Below are 25823 nucleotides of genomic sequence, written 5' to 3'. Positions count from 1 at the left end.
GCCAGAAGCTTTCCTTGCCTGGATACAGCACTGTTTTCTAAAGGGAACAAATATTAGAGATGAGGACAGTATGGTTGGATTTGAATATGATTACTTGGATTGAATAACTTCTCCAATTGGAGTCTGTTTTTCTCTAAGTTTTAAATTGAGGTGAAAACACAAATGAGCCAGACATGGAAATTTCTAATTTTAAATTCAAATTTTGAATATTTTGATTTAGTAATTTGAGAACAAGCAATTTGTAATTCTAGTGAGCCTTAGTAAGTATAGAATTAAAGAACCTAATGTTTCCTTAATATGTGTTTAAGAGCCTTAAAATTAAGCCAGACTACTGTTTTAATACTTCTCATTATCTTTTAGCTATTTTTATTCCATAGCATTTGGAAGACGCCAGGACACATTAATGGGACATGATGATGCTGTTAGTAAGATCTGTTGGCATGACAACAGGCTATATTCTGCATCGTGGGACTCTACAGTGAAGGTTAATATATAACTTTAAAAAATTGTTTAACTTGGTGTGCTTGCTATAGGGCATATATATAATTTTTAGCTTAAAATGTTTGTACATTCAGATATTATAAGCCACTCAACTACCTGTTGTTAATGTGTTCAGTCACTTCACTTTTTTCACAAAGCATGTGATATGTAAGGATATTGAATGTTATTGCCTGTGTTTAAAAAATATATATAAACTATATCTATAACATATATTTATGTATTTACTTACATATATTATTTATATTTAAAATACAATATCTGTTAAATATTACATATACATATATATATTTTCTTTATATAATAATATATATATTTTAAACATAGGCAATAACAGTCAATATCCTTACATATCACATACTTTGTGATATGTACATTATTTTTTATTTAAAAAAACACTTCTTTCTTTATTTTTTTAGAGACAGTGTCTTGCTCTGTTACCCAGGCTGGGGCTAGAGTGCAGTGGTGGGAATTATAGCCACTTCTTAATATAATAAGAAGTTTATCATTATTTCTGTACTGTATATTCCATTGTGGGGTGAATGGTCTAGCATTCATTCAATAGCAGTGTTAGAAAGAAATGTATAGTAGCATCCCCTTTCATCTGCCATGATCAGAACGGATTATAGTTAATTAGAAAATGTCAAGTTAAAGTGGGGAAATCATTAAAACACACATTTTATTTAAACTTAAAATATCTGAATTCACATTCATTCACCATTCTTTCGATGCAGGACTATGTTCAGTCTTTTCTTTGGAATATTACATAAACCACACCAGCTTTCATTATTTTCAGTTTCTATTTTGTGTTTGTGTAAAAGAAAGCAAGAACCTAAAATTGTTAGGATTCCTCCAGGAGTTTTTCAGAAATTTTTCTTCCATTCTTGTAGATAAGTTTATTTGCCTGTACCTATTTTTAGTTATTTTGGGGGTAACATCCTTTTTGGTCTTCTTGAAACATTAGTAGTGTTCTCAAAACACTGTAACACTTCTACACTCATATTTCCTTAGTTCACATACTAAAGTCACATGATTACAGCAGCTAGTGCAGGTGATAGAAACACACAGGCACAAACAAGGGACGGTAAGCAAGCACATGCTGGTGGGGAAAAGTGCAGGCATAGGGAGGCGGAGCTGGAGCACTGTGCAGCTTAACTTTATTGGCAAGTCTGTTAAATGGAAATTGAGCAGAGGAGATTTTCTTGAATGCACTAGAAATGACTTTATGTTAAATGTTTGAAAATACCTTCTGCAATATGTTCCATCCTAGGTGTGGTCTGGTGTTCCTGCGGAGATGCCAGGCACCAAAAGACACCACTTTGACTTGCTGGCTGAGCTGGAACATGATGTCAGTGTAAGTACCAGCAACAAAAGTCTAGGGGTTGGGCTGGAAGAAGGTTTTTGGTTTTGTTGACGTTGTTTTGCTTTATTTGGTTAATGGAAGATTATAGGCTAACTCTCAGTTTGGTGTTGACTTTTTAGGTTTCCAAGTCTACTTGGTTTTGTTTTGTTTTATCCTCCAATTTACCTCTTTGCACATTTCCCTGAGAACTAGCTACCATCCAACTAGAATTCTAGAATAGAAGTTTCTGAGCAGGACGTTGAATATTTGGGTACCCTCAAACTCTTTAGGGCAACAAGATAGGGCCTATGATCCTTCATGTTTCCTGATCCAGAAGGTGGAAGGGGACCATCTGTCCAGGAGACACCCATCCAACAGTGGGGGACAGTGACCAACTGTCTGTGGTGGTCAAGTGCATGCAGCTTGTTGGCACTCTGCCAATAGGCACTCAGTTCTCACTTGCTCTGTTTTCTGCAGGTCACGCTGCTGCATCTTATGCTGTAATTGACAGTACTGCCTTTTCTCTACGTTGTGAACTGATGCCTAATTTCCATGGTCTTCAGATTAGCTGAGTTTGAGAAATATTTAGTATATAATTCATGATGATACACAAGCATAGCCTCAAGAGATTCCCCCACTCCCACAAAACCCTCAAATAATCATGGACTGGCTGTACTTCAGGCAGTTTGGTGCCTCAGTATAATTTATTATTAATAGAGTTATCTTTCTGAGACTGTCAGTTTTAAGCTATTTTAAAACAGCATTACATTTACTCTAGAAATACTTCATTTTCATTTTTTCTTGTATTCACTAGCTTATAAAGAATTTAATTTCATTTTAAAAATGTTATTAATCAGTAGGATGATGCTGAAATATATCTGCATTAGCAGCATCAGCACACTGCACAATAGAGTTTAATTTATATCATGATGACTACATATTTGAATCAGACTAGAGAAACACAGCTAATGACCACAAATCTAAATGGAATATGTATCAATGTGTTTTCTTCCTTAGGTAGATACAATCAGTTTAAATCCTGCAAGCACACTGTTAGTTTCCGGCACCAAAGAAGGCACAGTGAATATTTGGGACCTCACAACGGCCACCTTAATGCACCAGATTCCATGCCATTCAGGGATTGTATGTGACACTGCTTTTAGCCCAGGTAGATATTATCCTTTTTAAAACAGATAATACTAGGTAAATTGGAATGTTGACATAAACAATATTGTTAATTTTGAAATAAACAATAAAATTTACAAAGAAAAACACTATCTGCTGATAAAAGAGGTTTTGCGAATAGCTAACACTGCTTTATGCCAGGGTACAGTATACTTGTGGCATCTGCATCAGGTAGAAAAGCAGAATTGGATATTTTTAATTCCTTAACTCATTAGAGAAATTAATTTATAAGATAACAGTACGCATTGAGATAAAGGGTCATCTCATCCCTGCGTCTTGGAAAGAGCTGGAACCATTTCAAGGAGAGGATGGTCATTGCTTAAATACAAGGGTTTTGAAGAAAATGAATGTGGAGATTAGGCCACTGGACTCAGAAATAATATCCAGAATAATCTAAACCACATTCTGAAGCTGTCACTCATGTCTGAGTCTCACCTTGTGTTGCAGATAGCCGCCATGTTCTCAGCACAGGAGCAGATGGCTGTCTTAATGTCATTGATGTGCAGACAGGAATGCTCATCTCCTCCATGACATCAGATGAGCCCCAGAGGTATAGTTTGTGAGTTACTGGGGGCGAAGACATTTACAGACACGTTCATGATCACTTCATTTGGGCTTACAATGGCCAGTTTAATATAGTCTTTCCTTCATGATGAAGAAAGGACTATTTCTGAATCATTCTTGCAGGTGCTTTGTCTGGGATGGAAATTCCGTTTTATCTGGAAGTCAGTCTGGTGAACTGCTTGTTTGGGACCTCCTTGGAGCAAAAATCAGTGAGAGAATACAGGGCCACACAGGTAAGCAGCTACTGCGGTTGTCCTGATCTTTTTTCTCAAGATAATGAACTCAAGCCTGCCTTTTCCATCAGGGAACACTATTCTTGGGCAAAAAACACCCATGGTTTTTCCATGCTATAAACATGTCCCTGGAGCCTCTTGATTGGCCAGGTGATCTGCATCTCGTAGGTTACTCAGGATTTAGATTTATGTTAACAGGCATCAGACTCCAAAAAGGAAGTCTTTAACTTTCATATGGAGAATTAAAAACCACTGTAAAGCTATAAATTTTTAAAAGATAATAGTATGATCTTAAATTTTTAGAATAGTAAAAAAAAAAAGAAAGAAAGAAAAAAAAAGAAGAAACCCAGAAACAATACAAAGGGAACTATGATGAAAATTAAGGCTTCTTTCTACCGCTGACTCCTCCCAGTCCTCCTTACAGTACTTTACCAGTGTGTGTCCTGTGAATGAGAGGGTATATGTGTATAAAATTGTTTATGTGAAGTATAATATTAAACTTTTCCGGCCTTTTTTTTCATGTATTAATATTTCTTGGAGATTCACTCGATTGTTTGCTTACAAATTCTTGCTTTCTGATCATTTGGAGGACTTGGTTTTTAATTCTTCTAGTGTCTCCTGTTACCCCTTGACTTCCCACTGTAAGCAGTAACTTCCTACCTTCATTCTCTTCCCTGTGTCACAACTTCATATGGTTATTTCTTCTTAAACGTATACCTTAAAAATTCTGGGCCAGGCTCAGTGGCTCAGGCCTGTAATGCCAGCACTTTGGGAAGCCAAGGTGGGAGGATGCTTGAGGTCAAGAGTTTGAGACCAACCTTGGCAACATAGCAAAACCTCATCTCTACTAAAAATCAGAAATATTAGACAAGTGTGATGACACATGCCTGTGGTCCCAGCTACTTAAGAGGCTAAGATGGGAGGATAGCTTGAGCCCAGGAGATAGAGGCTGCAGTGAGCTTGATCATGCCACTGTACTCCAGCCTGGGTAAGAGCAAAAGCGAGACTGTTTCAAAAAAATGAAATTATTTGTGACTTTAGTTCTCTTAATAACTTTAATGTCATTTGACCCCTTCCAGTGGAAAAGAAAATAAACCAATAACCTTACACCAATTCCCTACCTTTTCCTTCACGTCTCCTTTTTCTCATGTTATACCTGTATTATACTTACTTTGCCAAGGTATTTATTTGCATTCTGTGCTATATCCATAATTTCCAGTTGTTTTGGCTTTAGATTTACACTTAAATGGTTTATTATTCCTCACGAGATCTTTGTACCAAGCAATTATTTTTAATTTATTCAAGGGTTTTATTATAGGAAGAAGACAAGAAAAAATAGAACTTACTTCACTTGTTTAATAAATGAATAGCAAAGCAAGAGTAAGCATCAGAGTAAAGTTTGCTTTGAGTGCCTCCTGGTCAACTTCCTACCTAACCAAAATGTCTCTTTCTCTCAGGTGCTGTGACATGTATATGGATGAATGAACAGTGTAGCAGTATCATCACAGGAGGGGAAGATAGACAGATTATTTTCTGGAAATTGCAGTATTAAGTGCCTTTTCCTCTCCTGAATATTAAGCTGAACTCTATTTAATGCATTTTTAAACCAAACTTTTAAACAGACTGGTGAATGTGCAATGCTAGTAATTAGAAGTTTTACCACGCCGGGCGTGGTAGCTCAAGCCTGTAATCCCAGCACTTTGGGAGGCCGAGATGGGCAGATCACGAGGTCAGGAGATCGAGACCATCCTGGCTAACCCGGTGAAACCCCGTCTCTACTAAAAAACACAAAAAACTAGCCAGGCGAGGTGGGCGGGCGCCTGTAGTCCCAGCTACTCAGGAGGCTGAGGCAGGAGAATGGTGTGAACCTGAGAGGCGGAGCTTGCAGTGAGCTGAGATCCGGCCACTGCACTCCAGCCTGGGCCACAGAGCGAGACTCCGTCTCAAAAAAAAAAAAAAAAAGAAGTTTTACCACATGGAAAATTTGTGGTTTTAAACTTTCTAAATCATGGTTACTTCGTTGAAAGCCATTAGTTGCCATTCACTTAAGGCAGATAAAATGTGGCAGTGCTAGGGGAAAACATGTTACATTGTAAGGCAGATGATCATCCCTGTATGATGATTGTCAGAAGACAGGACAGGGTAGCAGAGAACAGCGAAGAGATAAATTGGGCTAGGGAAACTTGTCACAAAGCACTGAACAATTAACAATTTTCCAAGAAAATGTGCAGTATTCTCTGCTACTTCTGAATCTGTTTTGTCTTCCTAATCTATCACAATTGCTACCCATCGCGTTTTGGGTGTATGTTTTCATAGAGTGGTTACTTTCTATAATGCTGTACCCAGATTCTAAGAACCTGGAGAAGGATTAGCAGTTCTTATAACAGTAAGTTTACTGTGTATAGGAACGGTTTGTATTTCATTATAGCTATTCATCTTTTCTACATTAAAAATATTTTTCTCTAAAGAAAACTGTTTTCATTTTATTTAAGTAACTTAAGACTAGTGTTTTTAAGACCATAAATCTAGAATCATCTTCTAGAAAACCATATTTAGTTATATGAATGTAATTCCATTACTTTTGAAATTATCTTCAGACTCAGGTACATAATCCAATATTTTTGTTTTTCTGTTCTAAATTTCAAACAAGGCAAGCTGTAGAGCAGTAGCAGATTTTCTCTTACATTCAACCTCTGAACCATGGTTAATTGTGTGACTTACTGTTTCTGTACTCTTTAAAAACAGTTGTATCTTACAGGTAGTATGATATAGGAGAAAAAACTTGAGTCAGACCACACTAATAGAATTTTCAAAGTCAGTTTCAAGTGTTATTAAGTATTATCTGGTCTCAAGTATTGCTAGGGACAGTCAGTAGCCTCAATGAGTTCCTGCTGCATGGCAGGTATGAACCAGCTCTCTTGGCCCTGGTAATCTGGGGTTCCCAGATGGAAGCAATTTTCCTGACACTCAGTCTCAGCACTGTGAGCTGTTCTTAGGGCCCCTGAATGTCAAGCTCGTTCTGGGAAATGATGTCTCCCATAGCTGAAAGTGAATTTCACCTGCCTGTCTTCTAGATCATGCATAAGTTTGGTGAAAGCAAATGACGCAGTGACAGACTAAAATGTAACTTTATGTATACATATTTAATTAGAATAGACATAAACCAAAAAGAAGAAAAAAGTCAGGATAAAATGTCACTATCATTTTGTTTGCAAGGAGTCAGGAAATGGAACAAGTTACCAGAAAAATATTCTAAGACCATCCCAAAGTAGCTAGGTTACAGAATCTTAAGAGTCAAATGCCAAAAATAAGTATCATACCACTTAATCCACAAATGAACAAAAGAGGAGTCAAAAGTTTATCCTGTTTAGTGTAATAACTTTTACATTAAATATATAGTGATTCACTTCTCACAAAGTGGTACTGGCAACTTTTAGAAGAAAGAAGTTTCCATTATGCATTGACTAAAAAATCTCAAAAACAACTAAGCAGCTATGCTATAGCTCAGTAAGTACCATTAAACTGTTCTGGGCTAGTGTACATTTCAGGTTAATAGAGAACTACATTTTGGGTTTTAGAAAGGCAGCAATAATTTTATTTTGGCTTTCAGTCTAGATGCTTAACATAGTTAAGGCGACAGTTTAAGCATATTAAATGAAGGTAGTTAAAATTTGAGAATCATCACAATCTCTTGCAACCTACATACACTGTTTAATGCTTACATGGAATGAAACCAGTGTTCTTAATTGGCATTTTACACACACACACACACAGAATTTGTTTAAAAAATCAAAGGCAATCATTCTAAATGTACTATGGTAGCAAGTTAAAAATGCAAATATGCTATAGAACTAACGTAATATGAACAGCACTACTCATTACCTAGGAGAAAGGTGACTGGTTTTCACACAAAGCTAAGCCTGTATCAGTCATCCTAATCACAATGGCTTATAAAAGCATCAGGTTTCCAGTAGAGAAACTATTCTAGGAAAGTCAGTAAATCTCTTGAAAGTTTCACATCTGTAAAACCAGGATAAGGCTACAACTATTTTGAAATCTGAACAAGGTATCAGATGAAATAGTAAGATTCCCAGCCATAATGTAAGATAGAAAGGTCCTCATGCAGCATATGCTTGCTGGCTCCGGGAAAGCTTCATGTGCATAATACAGAAGTTGCCAAAGAAGGAAACTGGAGACGTTCAGCTACATTTCCATGGTGCCATGAATTTTAAACCTCAGGAATGGTGTGGTCCATTAGGCTTTTCATAATGCTTGGTGCCATCCTACAAGAGAGGTGCTTTTATTATATACTGAGATTCTGTTTTTGTTTGTTTCTGAAAATGCTATGTTAATCCATGAAAATTCCCAATTCCAATTTAGCACCTGTTAGCATCAAATGTGAATGGAGAGAAGGGAAAGATCTTTTAAATGAGTCCAGAAGCATCTCTGGTAATCTAGTTGTTGACAGACACTCAGTGGGAAAGGCTATCTGTATTTGGCTAGAGAAGTTAGGATACAAATGGATTCTTGTACATTAAACCTGGTGATTTTTAAAAAACAGAAAATGACAAGGCTGTGATGAGTTGGGGTAGAGGGATCCATCGGTGATTTAAGAAAAGAGAACCTTAGAACAATTAGTCATGACAATAACTCCTTTTTACCCCCTCCAAGGGTAGGGAGGTGCATTCTATCCAGAAGCCAACATAAAAATTTCATTACAATGGTTATGTTTATGGATCTTTTCACATGCATGATAGAGTTTCTGAAAGAAGGATTCCAAGCTGGCTTGACAAAAACAGCTATGGTAGATGCTAGGATACGAAAAGCTGTATAGAAGTAACCTTGTTGCCTCTTTTCATGTCTGATCACTTGGCTTTCTAATCCTCAGTTCCTGAGCACAGACAGCACCAACACACCACACATGTCTATCTGCTTCCTGAGATTCTGGAGAGAAGGGAAACTTACTCCTAGCATTCCACCAGCAAGAATTCTCCAGTTCGAACCACTACAACTATATTTATACTGAGCACAGGAGTGGTAGGCAGTGCAACTGCAGTCAATTGTACTGCAAATTGAAAGCTAAAAGCATGCCCACTTTTCCTTGCATTCTTTTTTTCGACTAGGCAATATCAAAACTGAGGAAAGTATATGTGGACTTTATTCCATACTTGGGAAGTTGTATGAGCTCATCCTTACCAACCCCTCTGACTTAAATAACTTACTTCAAATTTCTAGATAAGCACCAGTATTCATTCCTTAGGTAAAAGACCCAAAGGGCTGAGAATTAAACTATAGTGCTTATATTAAGTCACACAACCATATGCATTAAGTTGAGGAATTGTTTACTTACCGCTTAATAATATGTTCAAAGATAAAAGCAGGCATGATTGTAATAGTAACTACAGTCCCAGATGTTGATAGTATGTCTGCAATTTGAGAGTCCTGATAAAAACACATATTAAAAATTAATTCCACAGAGGCTTTATTTAATAAATACAAAACTATGCCAGTCTTGGTAAAGAAATACAAAATACATGTCCTGTTACATTTTATTAAGATCTCTAAAATCCTGCTTGGTATTTCTAATTTTTTTCTAGTATTTCTTACCAAGTTTAATTGTACACTATTTTACAGCTAGTAACCAGATTGCTTAAGTAAACTGAGTTGAATATTTTAGTCCAAAAAAACCTTTTCCTTTCTGAATATTAAATAATTTTCCCCATATACAATACTACCATCTCCTCTTAGTTAACTGTGTATTCTAAATCAAAGTCTGTGAAATGAGGTGGTCATGTTTAAAACTTTTTGACCTTAACAAAGACTTATTTAGGCATTTGTGGAGGAGAAAAACTATAAAAATCAAGTATTAATATGAACCAAAACTATTATTCATTTCCTTATATTCCTGGATTGAGAAATGTTGGGCAACTATTCATTTAGAATGTCATAAAAATCTTTGTTGCCCATATTTCCACAGAATTCTAGTGTGAGGTACTTCTGAAATCATTTATTCCAGCCCCCTTGTTATAGGAACTGTCGTTCTAGATAACAGCCCAAATAATTCCGGTGACTGGCCAGAGCAAGAGCCCAGGCCCCACGTTCCCCATCTCCCACCTAAGTCAATGTGAAAACAGCGCCACCTAAATATAGTCAAAAGACAGACATTTTCTAAAACTGCAGCAGAACATGGCACAAAGTCTGTTCCTTACCTTCAATCCAATGACATTCTGTCCATTGATTTCACAGATGTTATGTTCTGTGAGAAGACCATTTCTGGCTGCAGAGCTATCTTTCACTATGGATGTTATTTTTCCATTTTTAAAGATAAAACCAACATGTCCAGTGCTATCCTTATGCATGGTAATCGTCCGTTCAAAGGGCCTACAAACATAATGGGTTATATTAAAAACTTAATTCTAAGGTAAACATTTTAATGGATTTCATATACCATAAATGTTGCCATACTGGATACTTTTATAATAAACACTGTTTCTAAATAAGAGCAACTTATAGCTCTGATTTTATACATTCACAGAACATCTTTGTGTGAAAGTTTTTTTTAAGTTTATTCATTATGGTTTGACTGATTTACTAATCAACATTTCCTTCTTTAAGTATCAAAGACAACTGCGTTATATGGTTTTATCAATATGTTTTTCCTTTATAATTAATCAGACTTTACAGTATTAAGAATAAGATAAGCTTTAAATCACAGTGGTAAAAATAATTTTTATTTTTTATTAACTTTTGGTATTTGCTACAGCCAAATCATATTTAGGAACTATTTCTTTTGTTTAAAACCTTTAAAATATTTCTCACAACTTGACTTTGAAAATTTTATACATTGTTATATTTGAAAAGAAAAACTAGAGCAGCAATAAGACGTAAGTTCCTCAAGCCCCTTTGGAAAGGAAGGCATGCAGCTATTATTAAAAGGCATCCAGCTGTCCCTCTAAAGTTGTTACACCAGTTACATTTGCTTGATTCTCTATAAACTCTGTTATCATGTTATCATAAGGGTTTTATGGTAAACTTGTGTTTACAATATTAAATTCAGAAGAGGCATTTCTTCCTGTTAGTACAACTTACTCTTTGAAACTCTGCTTAGAGTAAAAAGGACATTCATCTGAAACATTTACTAAATACCTAAACTGAATGAGCAACTGGAAACACAAAGATAAAACAGAAGTTTCACTGAGAAGGAACAAAAACCCAAAGCTTACTATAATGATGTGATGTGATATAGGTCTACCCTTAATTGGGTACGGAGTAGACAGGAAAATATATGGAGGCCCCTATTTCACGTGCTAAATGTTTAAGGTCTAAGTGAATGAGCTGCTAAACAGAATATTCCATGTTCTTGGAAACTACTGCTTCATAACTACCTAAAAGTCTTGATATGGTTTTCAGAACTCCCACACTACTTGGAAGTCTGCATGGGCTGTGACCCTCACAAGGAGGGACCACTGTGATAGTATGTCTACAATTTGAGAGTCCTGATAAAACTAGGCCAGATGTATCTAAGCAGTAAGTCGGAAAGTGAGCCCAGCGATACCCTGCTACTCAGTTACTTCTCCAACATACATTTTCTATTTTCTAGAGATTTGTCCTATAAATTCTGAAATAAGGTATCGTATCAGAATGCTTTAAAAACAAACAAAAAGTCTGCACCACACAGCTGCAAGACTGTAAGGCTCATCAATAACATTTTATCATTTTCTGCAACAATATATTCACAGACTCTGAAAGTCCAAAAAAATGGAAAACTAGTATTGAATTTTCATTTGAGCTGTTTAGTAACAGCTTACCTGTCACGAATGGTCATGGTAATCTTCTCTCCAAAAGCCTGTTTGAGCACCTTGTGCGCTTTATCCGAGCTCCACCCTGCACAGTTTTCACCATTGATCTGGAGTACTTGGTCCCCAAATCTCAGACCAACCAACGAGGCTGGAGAATTAGCCTGGACTAGCTGAACAAATATACCCTAGATAATAAGAAAATAATTTTTGTCATTTACCACTACTATGATACGGTTTAAAATGCTGGAAAATTAGGAAACAACTGTTTATGTTAAAAACTCTACCCTAGTGACAAAAAAAAAAAAAGAAAAAAAGGAAAAACTATATGAGTGTATCCAGTTATCACCTCAAAAGAAACTGAAAAATTTATCAAGACAGTAACTCCAAAGAATACGGCAAAAAAGTGAGATTTCAATGGCGATTTTTATACCAAATCATAACCCACCTGACCAACCACAATCCCCCCCTTCAACTTGGAATACAAAACTAAGGAAAATAAAGTGGGACAACTTTAATAAATGCAAGCGTCTATGAGTCTGATAGAATACCAGATTATCAGTCCATAATCATATTTAGGGGAAAAGCAAGTCACATATTAAAAAGTTTGATGAGTTCTTTTACAGCTTAATAAATGACAGTTTAAGGTCATAATTCTACCTTTTGAGCTGAAGCATTCTTTTACTCATTGGCTAAATTGTGTATAATCAAGTAAGATTAAAGTTTATTTGTCAGACTAAAAAGATGGGCATATTAAATCCACATGCGCAGGCTTATCAAGAACACACAATGAAATAAATACAGAAAACTCAAGTACTATTAACAAATAACTACTTACATGGATATTTTTACTTACGTAAAATCTCAATCAGAAGTTGAACAAAATATAAATAGATAAGTATAAGAGTAAGCCTGGTAAAATATAAGTGCATCTACTTCAATCCTAAGCTAGGTCACACATTTCTATCACATATCTTGTTACATTGTAGAGTGATAAGCAAGAACTAGGTAGCACCCCATATAAGAACAAATGCCCTTTGGCCAAGTGAACAAATCCACTGCAAGTATTTCCTACAGTAGGGCCAAGGGGTCTATGAAAAGTATCTTTTCTCTTTAGGACAGAGGAAAGAACACAAGAGCAATCCTGGCGGAAGGGGCAGCAGTATACTCTATTCCCTGAAGATTTTGGAGAAAGGGCAGCAAAGTCAGAGCATCCCAACCAAGCACGCAGATGTATTCTGAATAAGATACAAGTGAGCAAGGCCATCATCGATGGCCTCAGCCCCCTGGGTGGGCAGGCAGGGTTGGGGCTTCCTGCCAAGATCAGCCTCCTCCATTTACAGCAGTGCACCACACTTACCATTTTCTGTGTGGAAAGGCTGGATGCACTAAGCTACAGATGTATGACTGAAACTGAATCCAATAAGGTAATGGCTGAAACTGTAAATTGGGGTAAAGACTCAGCATGTCCTTAACAATTCTAAATGGTTCCTCAGAGAGTAACCCTGTTTCATATATTCAGTATATTAAAGTGAGAGGTAATTATAAAGTAATGGCTGCCCTAATTAGAAAGAAACTTTTACTCAAAAAATGACCTACTAAATTCAAATGTGAAGAATGTTAATAACAAATCTGCAAAAACCACCTCACAAGTTAAATACTGATCATTTGGTTTAAAAATGCACACACATCCGGGAGACGGAGGTTGCAGTGAGTCAAGATCGCGCCACTGCACTGCAGCCTGGCGACAGAGAGAGACTCTGTCTCAAAAAAAAAAGAAAAAAAAAAAAGCACACCGACATTGACTATTATTGGTCAGTTTTTTCTTAACCTTCACATCTGCTCTATTTAATTGCCACAATTCTGTTATACAAAGTACATTATATGTAGGCCAGTGAAATGTATTCCAGTTAGAATATTCAGAAAAGAAAAACATCTTTCAAAGTAATGTGGTTGGAAGTCCCAACTATGCCTCTGCAAAACAGAATACCCCCAACTGAACAAATTTAAGTTAGTAGATTTAAAATATTCTCAACTACAGATGCACTATTATAATTAAAGCATTTCCATTTCAAATTATTTTAACGTTAATCAATTATGTAAGATATTTAGACAAATTCAAATAGGTATTTAAAATACTTACATTATCTATTGATTTAAGCCTGAGTCCAATTTTTCCATCTTGATCCTTACACAAAATGACTTCACGAATCCCTTGCTTAATTTCTGCTCTACGAATTCCAACATCATTACCGGTAACAGGAGCCACCATATAGTTCACACTGGAAGGTCTTGCTACCAACTGCTGACAAAACCGTATACTATGTGTCAATATTCAGAAACACTCTCCTTGAAAAGAACAATGATAATTAACTGGGCAATCCACAAATAATTTCCTTCAGATAAAGTTTGATGTCTATAAAAATGGCACTGGCTCTATTACTAATTCTTCATTAACTTATTCCCACACATATCATCTCTAATAGATTCAATGACTCTCTGTTGCCCTTTGAATTCACTGGCATTTGTTTCACCGGTATATTGGCTTGTCTTCATCTCAAATGTATTATCTTTGAACTTAAAGGCCATATACTATTGAAATATTTTCCAGACGGTTCTGTATGTCACGATCTCTGACAATCTGCTTATCCTTTCAGAATTTCCATACAAGGGGCAAACTTCTTACCTCAGTGTTACTGAGAGGATTAAATGAAAACTGCATGGGCACTGGCACACAAAAGAGAGTCAACTATTATGTCTCCTCCACTCTAATAACCATCTATTATTATGATTAACAAATCATATGCACGAACTAGAATGCTCCAGAATACCTACATTAGGGACCTGTGTCAGGTACCGTGTTACAAGTTTCTAATTTTTTCAAGTTTTCCTAACCAAAACTGGTGTCTTATTTTAAGTGGAACCTTTCCCCAACCAAAAAGGAAATGGAACAATATTAAGCCATTAAAAAGAGGAAATCCTGCCATTTGGACAACATGAATAAACATAGAGAATATTATTCCAAGTGAAATAAAACGGACACAGAAAGACAAGTACCGTCTGGGTCTCACTGATACGTGGAATCTGAAAAGAGTCAAACTCACAGAAGTAGAAAGTAGAAGGGAGGTTGTCAGGGACTGGGGGTGGGCAGGGCAAAGAATGAGAAAATGTTGGTCACAGTGTACAAATTTTCAGTTATGAGTACGTTCTAGAGATCTAATGTACAGCATAGTTAACTATAGTTAATAATACTGTACTGTATACTTGAAATTTGCTAAGAGTACATCTTAAGTGTTCTCACCACACACCAAAAGAAATGTAACTATGTGAGGTGACAGATATGTTAATAACCTTGACTGTGGTAATCATTTCACAATGTGTTTGTGTGTGTGTGTTTATCAATACATCAAGTTGTATTGAGATATACAGTTGAATATAAACAATTTTTATTTGTTAATTATACCTCAATAAATAGCTGGGGAGAGGAAGATCCGGATGAAACATCGAGAAGAAAAATAAAATATGTGAAATGAAAAATTCAGTAGATATGAAGAGTTAACAGAAATCTCCAGCAACAAATTAATTTAAAATAAAACAGAAGAAAAAGAAAAGGTGGCGCACTGAAGAACCCTGGAGATGCAGACACAAAAAATGAAGGTTTAAGTCACCCTTCTAGGTATTAACTTTTTTTTAAAAAAGACCAGCTGAAGTATTGCCCAAGGGCAAAGGGATCTAAGCATCCATTTAGTGAACAAAGGAAGTTCTAAATTTTAACTATAGCCTCAGGACCAGTTACTAAAATAAGAATCAGAGCAGCTATGACTCTCTTCTTTGTATTTGTATATTTCCTGTAAATACAGCAATTAATCTTTCTGTTCCTCTATACCTCCTTTTACCTTTATGTATGAATTGCTGGTAGTGGTTAACTTTACACTTTTGCCTTTAAATTAAAAATATTGGGCCGGGCGCGGTGGCTCAAGCCTGTAATCCCAGCACTTTGGGAGGCCGAGACGGGCGGATCATGAGGTCAGGAGTTCGAGACCATCCTGGCTAACACAGTGAAACCCCGTCTCTACTAAAAATACAAAAACTAGCCGGGCGAGGTGGCGGGCGCCTGTAGTCCCAGCTACTTGGGAGGCTGAGGCAGGAGAATGGCGTAAACCCGGGAGGCGGAGCTTGCAGTGAGCTGAGATCCGGCCACTGCATTCCAGTCCGGGCGACAGAGCGAGACTCCGCCTCAAAAAAAAAAAAAAAAAAAAAATTCTGTTGGGAATGTGAATACTTATAAGGGTAATTAATATCATATAGTAATCAATACCATGACCACTGCCCAGAGATGGCCACATTAACTGGTATCATCCCTTTCTAGAGAAAGGGTGAGAGCAACTTCATTTATATCGAGGGATACATGGCTTCATTTTGTACACCCGAGTTAAAAATGATTTTTATATTTTTAAAGATTGTAAACAAACAAACAACAAGAATATGTGATAAAGATCGTAAGTGACCATGAAAGCCTAAGGTATTTATTATGGAGCCCTTTATAAAGTTTGCTGAACTCTGATTTTATGAAGAAGTTCATCTTTTAAGGAGAAAGTATAAAGTTGTTGTTGTCACATGAAATTCAAGTATCTGTACAAGTGTGTGGATATACTGAGTAGTCAAAGGAGTAGGTGGTAACAGATATTAAGCTACTGTTTGTCAGCTCCAAATCCACCCTTCTAGACTCTACTTGGTGATGCTGGGCCTAACTGTGCAAATTATAATTTTGTTTGTCAGTGACTGGAGTGATAAGCACCTCGTTCCTTCCTGTGTGCTTCCTGCTCCTGTCAGTACTGTGTAAGCCTGGCCCTTTACCCTGGCAGTAGCAGTTGGTTCCAGTCTGCAGCTTTTACTGACACTCCCAGAACCAGCCTCATTACAACCCCTCAGAGGCACCAGTAGTGTCCCCTCATTCGAGGTCTTAGTCCCAGCTCTGTGGGGCTCTTCCCTCAAGGTTCTAGGTTCTGCTAACTCCAGTCTCTCCCCTGTGTCATCCCAGTCCTAGGAGAAGCAGCTAGCTATCTGCAATTACATCTATGTCCATTTATGTTTTTTTCAATTTTTCAACCTCTTAAAATATCTACTATTATTTGTTTTCCCAACTGCATCACCACTAACACAAGTTTTCAATAAATATTTGGTAAATACATAAATGCTAGGTACTGTATATGCATTGGGATATGGCAACAAGACAGACACAGATTTAACTACAATTATAGTAAGTGGTACAAAGTGCTATGGTCATAGCAATAACCTTAATAAAAGGTTATCAGATCCATTACAATTAAGCTAGAATATGGAGTCTAATTACATGGAGCTTTGGATTTCAAAAAGAATGTTAAAAGACTAAGAGCAAAGGCTGGGCGCGGCGCAGTGGCTCATGCCTGTAATCCCAGCACTCTGGGAGGTCAAGGCAGGTGGATCACCTGAAGTCAGGTGTTCCGAGACCAGTGTGGTCAACATGGTGAAACTCGGTCTCTACCAAAAATACAAAAAATTAGCCGGGCGTGGTGGCGCATGCTTGTAGTCCCAGCTACTTGGGAGGCTAAGGCAGGAGAATCACTTGAACCCAAGAGGCAGAGGTTGCAGTGAGCTGAGATCACACCATTGCACTCCAGCCTGGGTGACAGAGTGAGACTCCATCTCAACAACAACAACAGCAACAACAACAAAAAAAGATTATGAGCAACAAAGATATGATAGACCTATATGTATATTTCAGAATGATTAACTTAGCAACAGCTTAGTACCATCGAAATAAGTTACTAGAGGAAATTTAAGAGAGTACTATAATAATGAAGGCTAGAAGTATAGAAACCCTGAATATGGTTATAGTAGGACTAGAATGGATAAAAAACAGACAAAATGAATACAAGAAACAGAAACGGAATCAATAGGACTTAGTAAATGACTAAATGCAGAAGACAAAGGAGAATGAACTAGTAAAAGGTATCTGAATCTAAGTCCTAATAAACTCAAAACCATGTAGCACAAAATGAAGTAGATTATGTAAGAAACAATATTCAAAAGGGAGTCTAAAATTTCTGCGAAGTGAGGTTCGATGCTATTGTATATTTGTGAGTTAGCCACAAACAGGAAAGCTTATATTAACATGTAAAGTATGGTTTTATATAATTCAAAATTAATTACACTATACGTACCCCCTGCAGTGGTGCATCAGAAACCACGACCACATTTGCATGTATTTCTTCTTCATTTAAACTCAGCCCCATGTATTGAGACAGCTCCGGATATAGTTTGGGATACAGATCTAATAAGTAAATGAATGAATGAATAAATTAAAAAGCACTTACAGAACACACAAAATGAAAACTTCTTTTATTATGGGCTTCTGCATATTAACAAAATTATACTTAAGTTATAAAATCTGGAATGAATTTAAAGTAGCAATTTGGAAAGGCATCTCCCCATCTCTGTAACCATTAGAAATGGAAAATACAGAAAATGTTTAAAATGCATAAAATATGAAGACATCTGAACTGAAACAACCAGATTCCTAAACACTCAAAAGTAGAAATAACTTTTCCAAATAAACTACCTTGCCTTTCCTGTTTCTTAAAATAAACCTACTTGATTAGGAATTTAGTAAGAATACCACTTGCCAATTCAGAACAACTGACTAAAATATCTATTTGTCAAGTCAGCTACTTTATAACTCATTCTGTAAACAGGGCTATGCAATGATTCTTCTGAACAATTTTTTTTGAAAGCTTGTAAATTTTAGTGTCTTATCATTTTAATAATTTTAACCACATTCCAATGAAATCCTGCAAATGGTATTTTTAAATATTAACATTATTTCACTTAGTATTAGTTATATACTATTTCCAAAAGCTCTTTTCTGCATGAGACTTAAATTATCTGTGACTTAAAATGAATTTTCTATGAGGCAAGGTTATAAACTGTTGTAAGACAAAATGACAGGCCACAAAACTTATTTAACACTTGTTTTGTATCATAAGTCATAGTATTTAGGAGCTCTGTCCTGAATCCCTCTGAACCTTGAAGAAAAAGGGACCAAAAACAGGATACAGAGAATGAATAAAGGCCTCAATATTTAAGAGGTTTCCCAAAGAGGAGGTGGTTGGAAATTTCAGAAGCTCCCATAGGAAAGACAGAAGACAATTCAGAAAGTTCAACAGCAGCAGTATGATGATAGTTCTTAAATGTGAATTCATATAGTTCTTACATGTGAATTCATATATATAACTCATTCATAAATGAATCAGCCACATGTTAGGGATTTACAAGTCAGTCTAAACTCAATTTTCATTAAGCCATGAAATACATCCCCATATCCACAGTTCACTATCTTAATTAGAAAAAGGGTTATTTTTTGAAATAAACTTTTTTTTCTTATTCATAACTATTTGAGCTTAACTACCAATTTTATGCAGCCTGTAAAGAAAAAAAAAATCTTGGATTCCTTATTTGAGCAAAAGAAGATAACAATATTTCTGTTCACAGAGAATGAACTCAAAGTATAAACCTACTGCCATCTTGAGAGATAGGAGCAGAAGCTTCTGACAAAATTGCTGGATTGGCAGGGTTTGCAGAAAAAGCAGTTTGAGCCTGAAAAAGAAAAGAAGAAAATTGTAACAATATGCTATACTTACTTTATATTCTTATATAATTTATAAGCTAAATCCAGTACTTCCAAAAAGAAACTAAAACAATGAAGATTTATGTAAGTTTAATTTCAAACATGTCAGCAATACATTTTTTCAAAGGAAATCTGCAAATCAGAACTATATTTGATATTCTAAATACTTTTAAAGCTATCACAAAAAAATTGTAGAAGTACTTATTCTATATGTCTTATAACCAGTATTTCATAGTGCTGCCACAATAAATATTTTCAAAGTGCATTCTAAAATGAATAAATTTTACATTTTCATTATTCTTTTACTAATTAGTCCAAGTAAAAATATTTTATTTGCATAAGAAAAAAGCATACCCATATTCATATAAAAAGTCACATATAAGAAAAACACCTAAAAAATAAATACTAAGTTGCTAATATTTACCATTTTAGCATGTCCCACTGAAATCATCATTATCTTCATCGCAGCAAGTATAGGAAGGGGTTTATGCTAAACACTTTTAGAATATCAGAAATTATGAAAACAACACAGTTTATCACTGACATAAATGGATGATGACAAGGTAATATAATTTGTAACTGTTAAACTTGCCAAAATCATTCTGACACACTCTGACACTCTAGCATTTATCAGTGCTATTCATGCCCAAGTATCCACTTCTCAGGGCTGCCTTGATGGCCTACAACATATGAAGTATTTCACTGATGGAAATACTTTATCCTTTACCATTAGATCTGACTTTCTGAAATAGCTATATGTCATTAAAGACAAGTTTGGTAATAAGTTGTATGACCAATCTCTACCAACTTTTTGCTTTATTGGAAACGTGTCATTTTAAAAATGAAGTTCATAGTAGTATCTCAACCTAGCCCTAAAATCAATGTCAAGAGTAGTCCCAAAGACGCTTTGGAGATATGAAAGCTTAGATTAAATAAGTAAAGCCTACAAAAGCTTTGAATGGTACTAAAGTCATGTGTTCTGATATACTTGTTGAGTCATCCTTTAATATTTATTATTTCATAATTTGTTAAACATTCTAGATTTAAACAAAATAACATCTTTATAACTGTAAATAACAATCCACAAATTGAACATGTGTTGAACTTTGAAAGTTCTTTCACCACGATTAGCTAAAAGGAGCTAGTGGCTTGTTATATTACTTCTTGAATCATGTCTAACAAAAAAAGTACTGTGCAGCACTGAAAAAAAAAAAGAGCTATAAAGACATGAAAAGACACGGAGGAAACTTAAGTGGATATATTACTAAGTGAAAGAAGCCAACCTGAAAAGGCTACATACTTTATGATTCTAACTATGACATTTTGAAAAACGCAAAATTGTGGAGATAATAAAGTATTAGGCCAGGCACGATGGCTCAGGCCTTTAATCCCAGCACTTTGGGAAGCCGAAGTTGGAGAGGTGCTTGAGGCCTGGAGTTCAAGACCAGCCTGGGCAACATAGGAAAACCCTGCCTATGCAAAAAATTGTTTTGGCCGGGCACAGTGGCTCATGCCTGTAATCCCAGCACTTTGTTTGGCCGAGGTGGGCAGATCACCTGAAGTCAGGAGTTCAGCTGACCAACATGACATGTTGTCATGTTTCAAAACCCCGTCTCTAGTAAAAATACAGAAATTAGCTGGGCATGGTGATAGGTGCCTGTAAATTCCAGCTACCCGGGAGGCTGAGGCAGGGAGAATTGCTTGAACCCAGGAGGCGGTGGTTGCAGTGAGCCAAGATCGCACCACTGCACTCCAGCCTGGTGACAGAGCAAGACTCCGTCTCAGGAGAAAAAAAAATTGTTTTAAGCTAGCTAGATATGGTGGTGTATGCCTGTAGTTCCAGCTACTTAGGAGGCTGTGGCAGGTGGATGGAGGCTGCAGTGAACTATGACTGTGCCACTGTACTCCAGCCTGGGCAACAAAGCAACATCCTGACGCTAAAAAAAACACAAAAGCAAAAGCAAATTATTGGTTGCCAGGAGTTTCTGGAAGGGAAGAAAGAACAGGCATTAAAGGATTTTTAGAGCAGTGAACCTATTCTGTCTAATGCTACAATGGTATACAGTCATGTGCTGCATGTTCTGATCAGTGATGAACCACATATACAACAGTGGTCCCATGAGAATATAAAAGAGTTCAAAAATCCCTGTTGCCTAGTGACATCATAGCTGCCGTAACACAACTCATTAGTTTGTGGTGATGGTGGTGTAAATAAGCTTACTGCACTGCTAGTCATATATAAAAAAGTATAGCACCTATAATTATTCATGGTACATAATACTTGATAATGATAATAAAAGACTAAGTTACTCATTTATGTATTTCCTGTGTTATACACTTTAGAGTACATCCTTCTACTTACAAAAACAGTTAATTGTAAAACAGTCTTAGGCAGGTCCTTCAGGAGGTATTCCAGAAGGCACTGTTACCATTGGAGATGACAACTCCATGCATGTTACTGCCTCTGAAGACCTTTCAGTGGGACAATATGGAGGTGGAAGACAGTGATATTGATGATCCTGACCCTGTGCAGGCCTAGGCTAATGTGAGTGTGTGTTTTAGTTTTTAACAAACTTACAAGAAATTTTAAAAAACTAAAAATTTAAAAAATAGGAAAAAAGCTTACAGAATCAGGATATAAAGAAAGGAAATATTTTATACAGCTGTACAATGTGTTGTGTCTTAATCTATGTTATTACAAGAGTCAGAAAGTTAAGAAATTAAAGTTACAAGAAGCCAAGGTTAATTTATAATTCGACAAAGAAAAATCTTTAAATAAATTTAGTGCAGCCCAAGTATAGAGTGTTGATAAGTCTACAGCAGTGTACAGTAATGTCCTAGGCCTCACATTCACTCACCACTCACTCACTGACTCACTCAGTGCAACTTCTAGTCCTGGAAGCTCCATTCATGGTAAGTGCCATATACAGATGTACCATTTTAAATCTTTTACATCGTATTTTTACCATACCTTTTCTGTGTTTAGATACACAAATACTATTGTGTAACAACTGCCTACAGTATTCAGTACAGTAACATGCAGTGTTACCGTATCGTACAGGTGGGATCATACAGGTTTGTAGCATAGGAACAACAGACTATACCATATTGCTTAGATGTGTAGTAGGCTATGCCATCTAGATTTGTGGAAGTACACTCTATAATGTTTGCACAACAAACTGTCTAATGTGGTATTGCTCAGAACATACCCGTCTTTAAACAACACATGACTATATACACGTCACTATACATTTGTCAAAATCCATAGAACATATAACACCAACAGTGAACCTAATGTAATGTAATGAAAATATGTAAACTTCAGGTGATATTAATGAGCCAGATGTACCGCTCTGGTGCAGATGCTGATACTAGGGGAGGTTGTGCATGTGTGAGGACAGAGGGTATACCGTACTTTCTGATCAATTATGTTGCAAATCTAAAATTGCTCTAAAACACAGCTTACTAATTCAAAGTACTTCTCCTTTGTATGTAGTTATGATTTTCTATTCTTTCATTGCTATTGTTTTTAATTCAAGGAATACTGAAGAATACATATAGAAAGCTCCCTGCAAACAAAGTTATATAAATTTAATTATGTTATTTGCAGTAAAAATGAAACAACAGGATGTAACCCAATTTTAAGTACTGTAAACCATTAAATGTAGCTACTTATTTCAAACTTACTTTGAAATCTGACACAAGTAAAAAAAAGGGGTTACGGGTGCCCCAAGGAGCATGCCAGGGCCTATTATTTCTGCCATTAACAGAAAGGATGTGGAAAAAACATGCTTGTAGCATCACTTCTGCCAAATTCTGCCCACCATATTAGGAAACTGATAAGCTCTGGTTCTATATATCATTATTTATTAAAAGCTTACTTTGCATAAGTAGAGGAAACCACAGGCTCTTGTCAGGATTTGGAATGGAGAGAAAGGTCTAGGGACTGTATGATGTTAAAAGCCACAACCTAATGGCTACTGTAGAATAGTTTACAAAATACGAATGGTTGGTTCATTGCTGTAATTTAGCTTTGCTGTGGTGTTAAAGGCCAGCAGATGAGAAAATGAATACTACCTTCCTTCATAATACCGTTTCAGGGGAATCTTAAGAATAAAAACAAACATGAGTATCATCCACCTTAGAAAATGATACAAAAACAAACACTATAGCCAAAGAGTTTAATGGCTAGATTAGGAATATTTTTAAATTCAGGAGTAATAAAAGAACCATGTTTCCCACTCCTTATTCACTGTTCTATCTCCCAGCTGCTTTCTGCTCTGAACATAAAAGGTTCTTTAATGTAAATATCTATGTAATTCACTTCTGCTTAAAGAGGGCAGCATGATACAGATTGTAGCCCTCTTTATTTTTCATTCCAATATTTGTCAATATCAACTCTTCTTCTGCTGCTGTTTTCAAAATCAAAAGCCTCAGCTCATATCTGACTATGGTAAATTTACATTCAATTCCATAAAAACCTAACAAAAAAAGGATGAAAACAAAGAACAGATTAGTTATTCTTACGGGTCCACCTAAAAATCCTTATCAGTTAATGTGTTGATGTCATATTAATGGCTAAGCAGTTATTCTGGAAAGCTAAATATTTCAGATAAAAGTCTTTTAAAAAGAGTGCTTGTTTAGATGAACTACGTGGAAATAAAACCACATGAAGAAAATACTGACAAAATACTAAAGAAGTGATAGGAAGATGTAAAAGATGACTGAATAGGCCACGTGAAATTTTGAGGCATCAAAGCCTTGGCAGCTGAACTGTAGATTTCAGAGATTTTACAACCCTCATTTTAATATCCATACTGGATCTATGAAAAATAATTGTTCATAATTCAATTATCAATAAGTAAATCTCACTTTCTAGTAAATTGAAGACAGGGCACCAATAAAATGATCTTCAAGGTAAAGAGTTTTCATTTATTTTGTCAAATTAAAATAATAAACAATAGCTGAAGAAATTCTAAATTGATAAAGAGATCAAGCTGAAAGCTAACCGTAAACAGACAAATCCATCATATACTACAAATTATCCTCAGTTAAAATAATTATCAAAAATTTCCCAAATAGCCAGAATTGGTCCCAATTCCTCACTTTGTTCTTAAGCAGAAGCATGTGTCTTCAAAATACAAAGGACTATAAAAATTTTCAACTCAATGCAATTAGAAATACTGCAATCTCTACACATTTAGAGAATAAACAAGTGAAATGTCTGCTGCTCATCTCTCAAAGGAATCACTACACTTTCCCTGTGCTTTTAAATAACTGCTATTCTAAAAGTAGCATGTACTCCACTATTTCCGTAATTTTAACTTCATTTAGGAGGCAGAGAATTACTTGAAAGAGTGGTCATACCTAAAGATCCAAAAGACAAATATACCAATTTTATACAAAACTATGAATATCTAAAAAATTGGAGCATATTTTGTCAACTCAAGTATGTTACATATAATTTAAATTTTAGACAGAAAATTAAGCTACATGTAAAAAGTGTAAGTCAAATTAAAAAAAAATCTCATGCCTATTAATTCACAGTGAAATGAAAAAAAGTTGCTAGTTTTTCTGTAAACTTTTTAGTCTGCAATTAATAAAACTAAAGGTTTATGAAGTATAAAAATGAACAAATATATCTGCCATTTAGCTATCTTGCTTTACTTCACCTATAAGTAGAATGTATGTTACTGTGCTTGTTTTGAAAAAAGTATTTAAACTATCATACCTGAATTACTTTGTCTACCTTCAAGTCTTCAAGAGATGGATACAGCGACATTTTTGCAAGATTCTTCTAAAGAAAAAAAGAAAGTTATATTACTCTGATGTCACAGAAATTGAAATAGACACATAAACACGTACAACTATTTAACACAATAAAAACATTTAAATTGCAAAACATATTAAAAAATAGGAATATATAGGCCATACCAAAAGTCAGCTGATAAACTTAAGTATCACCAAACTACCTCTCTTCCCCTAATATTATTACTGAACTATATCCATCACCGATTTTTAAAATTCCTTTCAAGTAAAAGTCCCTTCATTTTACAAACTTAGAAAATCAAATAGAATAGTTATATGACGTACTCTTAACTTACACAAGTACTTGCAACTTAGCCAGGACTACGAAACTACCCTTAGTACAATGCCCTTGGGCACCACACTGCTACAATTCCTTCTAACAATGAAAGCCTAAAAGCAGACCATATGCAGTAACAATACATGAAACCTCTATTACTAATGTATACACACATATATGTATATAGAAGAAACTATATTAACTAACAGATTTATCTTCAGAAGACAGATGGTAAAGGAGTGAGGAATAAGAGGGAAATTTTTACTTTTCATTTAAAATACTTTTATATTAAGTAAAGTATGTTTTTTAGTTATCAGAAATTGCTTTTTGTAATAATTTAAAACACAATTCTCTTAACGTATTATATGAATACATATTTTAAATTTTATTTAGCTGTTTTGAGATGAATACCTGATACTTTCACTCAACCCAATAAAACAGAATATATGCTAAC

The 25823-nt window shown here is 35.6% G+C and overlaps 2 protein-coding genes across 3 annotated transcripts in view; one reads left to right on the top strand and one right to left on the bottom strand.

Moving 5' to 3' along the window:
• NSMAF (neutral sphingomyelinase activation associated factor) overlaps positions 1–5612 on the top strand; it is a 75816-nt gene extending 70204 nt beyond the window's left edge. The window contains 6 exon segments of the mRNA XM_023222366.2: positions 361–484; positions 1769–1852; positions 2858–3008; positions 3473–3575; positions 3713–3822; positions 5280–5612. Of these exon segments, the coding sequence (XP_023078134.2) occupies positions 361–484; positions 1769–1852; positions 2858–3008; positions 3473–3575; positions 3713–3822; positions 5280–5374 (667 nt within the window). The 3' untranslated portion in view covers positions 5375–5612.
• Positions 5613–6931: 1319 nt separating this feature from the next.
• SDCBP (syndecan binding protein) overlaps positions 6932–25823 on the bottom strand; it is a 29683-nt gene continuing 10791 nt past the window's right edge. The window contains exons 2-9 of one of the 2 annotated variants that reach the window (XM_023222370.1): positions 25016–25081; positions 19175–19253; positions 17822–17931; positions 13762–13923; positions 11631–11806; positions 10032–10203; positions 9173–9264; positions 6932–8105 (exon numbers count right to left, since the gene is read on the bottom strand). In XM_023222370.1, the coding sequence (XP_023078138.1) occupies positions 8051–8105; positions 9173–9264; positions 10032–10203; positions 11631–11806; positions 13762–13923; positions 17822–17931; positions 19175–19253; positions 25016–25066 (897 nt within the window). In that variant the 5' untranslated portion in view covers positions 25067–25081 and the 3' untranslated portion in view covers positions 6932–8050. The remainder of the gene's footprint in view (positions 8106–9172; positions 9265–10031; positions 10204–11630; positions 11807–13761; positions 13924–17821; positions 17932–19174; positions 19254–25015; positions 25082–25823) is intronic. The other variant, XM_023222372.1, reaches the window with a different exon arrangement.

Source organism: Piliocolobus tephrosceles, chromosome 7 (assembly GCF_002776525.5).
Source record: "Piliocolobus tephrosceles isolate RC106 chromosome 7, ASM277652v3, whole genome shotgun sequence".
Taxonomy (NCBI): domain Eukaryota; kingdom Metazoa; phylum Chordata; class Mammalia; order Primates; family Cercopithecidae; genus Piliocolobus; species Piliocolobus tephrosceles.
This window is presented reverse-complemented; position numbering and strand designations above follow the sequence as displayed.